This window comes from Nannospalax galili, unplaced genomic scaffold (assembly GCF_000622305.1).
Source record: "Nannospalax galili isolate Female #2095 unplaced genomic scaffold, S.galili_v1.0 scaffold2103, whole genome shotgun sequence".
NCBI lineage: Eukaryota > Metazoa > Chordata > Mammalia > Rodentia > Spalacidae > Nannospalax > Nannospalax galili.
Window position 1 is genome coordinate 48,181 of NW_008349069.1, and position 2,577 is coordinate 50,757.

A 2,577-nucleotide genomic window follows, 5' to 3' on the forward strand; every position below is an offset into this window, starting at 1 on the left:
TCAGGCTCTTGCTTGTGATTTAAGAAAGGACTTTTCAGAGGGGGACTGCAGGGGGAGCAGAAATGAGCTGGCAATCAGTATACTGTCAGTTGTCTGCCTCTGTGTTTTTTCTAGAAACCAGGATGACTTCAGCTACATTTGGCAAATGGGTGTCAGCAAATGGCAAACATTCAGCATTGGAAGCCTTCAGGGTCAGGGCTGTAGACAAACTGCCCTATAGGGACTCTTTAAGTCCTAGCCTCAGCATGAACTCAATACATTCTGCCCAGCTGCTGAGCCAAAGCTTAACATTGTCCTTATGGTCCCTGCTGTGCTGGTTAGTTGTTGTCAACTTGACACAAACTAGAGTCACCTGGGTCAAGGGAACTTCAACTGAAGGATTTCCTATGGCAGTGTCTATGAGGCCTTTTCTTAACTGCTAATTGATGTAGGAAGCCCCAGCACACTGTGGGTGGTGCCATCCCTAGGCTGGTGGGCCTGGGCTATATAAGAAACATAACTGCAAACTTAGGTGAAGCATTCATCCATGATCTCTGCTTGAGACCCTGCCTCCCAGAGACCCTGCCCTGACCTCCTAAGTGATGGAATGTGAGATGATATAAACCCTTTCCTCCCTCAAGTTGCTTTGGGTCAGTGTTTTATCACAGCAATTGCAATCAAACAATAACACTTCTTGACCAGAAAAGGAAACACAGGAGCCTTCACTTTCAATCCAAAGGTCATGGTGCTTTATGATTGGTGTCCAATGCAGTGGTTGAAAGGGGGAAATTTGTGCTGGAATATTGGTGCCTAAGGAGGACAAGTTGGTCAGAGGATGGGGAAGTCTCAGAATCTATAGGACATAGGATAAACTCTTTTTAAATTATTTATTTATTTTAATTTTGTGTGTGTGAGTGTTATGCCTGCATGTGTGTAAGTGCACCTGTGCTAGGCAATGCCCATAGACTACAGAAGGGGGCATCAGATCTCCTGGAACTGGAGTTATAAACTATTGTTAGCCACCACATGGGTACTGGGATTTGAACCTGGGTCTTCTGCAAGAATAGCTAATGCTCTTAACCGCTGAGCATCTCTCCAGCACAGGATAAACTCTCTTAATGATAGAGAAAATACTTCAGAGAAACAAAAGGGCAGGTTAAGCACAATTTGGGACCTTTACAAGTGACGGAAAATGCAAGAGACTTTGTATTTGTGGGTTTGAATAGCTTAAGAAAAGCAATAATGTAAGAATTAAAATTCATCACAGAAGATCAAAAAGAGTAGGGGGTTGTCAAGACTTCTGGAAGACTTTTGAAAGGCTGAAGGACCCCTCAGGGATTCAGAGACAGGAATCTTTTCTGTTACTTATTGATCTCTTTCCACTTCCCGGACACAATGACTATCCAAACTTGTTCACCGACGTGCTATGGTCAGGCAAGTGTGGGCTTCACAATGTCTGAAGAATCCCTGAGAAGAAGAGCAAACTTCAGAAGATGAAGAGACCTGCCTGGACCTGCTGGCCAAACCCTTGCCTCTAACCCAACTTGAACAGCCCATGAACATGCTCCATTCTGCTTAGCACAAAAGTGGACCAGTCATCATTCGTGAAAAAAAATATATGAGATTTCATATAGGATGATAATGCATGGAGATTTTTTTCAATTGTTGGCATCTTCAGCAGCTGATACCAGAGAGTTCAAGTCTGAAAGCTTATGACGGTCGTTTATTTGCTGAAAGCTAATCTCTAATGTTCTGATATTAAGAGCTGTGACCCTTGGAAGGTCCAGAGCACCATTGTTAACACGTTCCACTCAGAGAAGACACAAGGTGTAATCTTTGAGCCAAAGAACTAGTCTAGTCACATGGCTAATATGCCAGCAACTTAACCCTAGACTTCTCAGTCTACAAAATGGTACATATATTTCTGTTGTTTATCAGTTACCCAGCTTATGAGCTGCCTCAGCCTCCAAATAGCTGGAGCCACAGATATACATCACAGAGTCAGGCTTGCACTTTGTGAACTTTTTGGAACAGCTTGAACTTAGGGAGACAATAGGACTCTGAGTCAGGAATGCAGGCCCAGAGGAGTGTAAAAGATGGGGGGGGGACTTTGGGGCTGACATATCAGTACTGTTACGGAAATATCTATTCAGTGCGTCTAACAGAAGATGGCTCAGCAAGATAAAGAGTGGCATGCAGAGGATGTGTCATACATGTTAGAGAAACAGGCAAATGTAAAGTTTAGGAATGTTTATGTGAATGTTAGAATCAACACAGGCTCCTCAATGGACTTTAACGCCATTTGCCCTCGAGCTCACACACCTTTCCCGACACAGGGCACTATAATTCTGTGTGCTTGTCCTGAGCTCCCTTTAACTCCTGGATTTTCTGGGGCAAGTTCTTCGTCCACAATTGCGGCCTTCTAGACTTCAGGTGATGGCTGACAGTGTGATGGATGTCCAGCTGCAGGTACTGCTCATCCTGGTCCAACACAGACCAGTAGGGTAGGCCATCACTGTTGGGGTTCCTGTGGATATGCCCCCACAGGGAAAGGTGATGGTCACCATAATCCAAGATCTGTTCCCCTTTTGCGGGACA

General features: G+C 44.5%; 1 protein-coding gene across 1 annotated transcript in view; it reads right to left on the reverse strand.

Annotated features, from left to right (window-relative positions):
- Positions 1-2,319: 2,319 nt before the first annotated feature.
- The window catches only part of LOC103744492 (acylcarnitine hydrolase-like), a 7,578-nt gene continuing 7,320 nt past the window's right edge, over positions 2,320-2,577 (reverse strand). The window contains exon 12 of the mRNA XM_017801400.1: positions 2,320-2,564. Within this exon, the coding sequence (XP_017656889.1) occupies positions 2,320-2,564 (245 nt within the window). The remainder of the gene's footprint in view (positions 2,565-2,577) is intronic.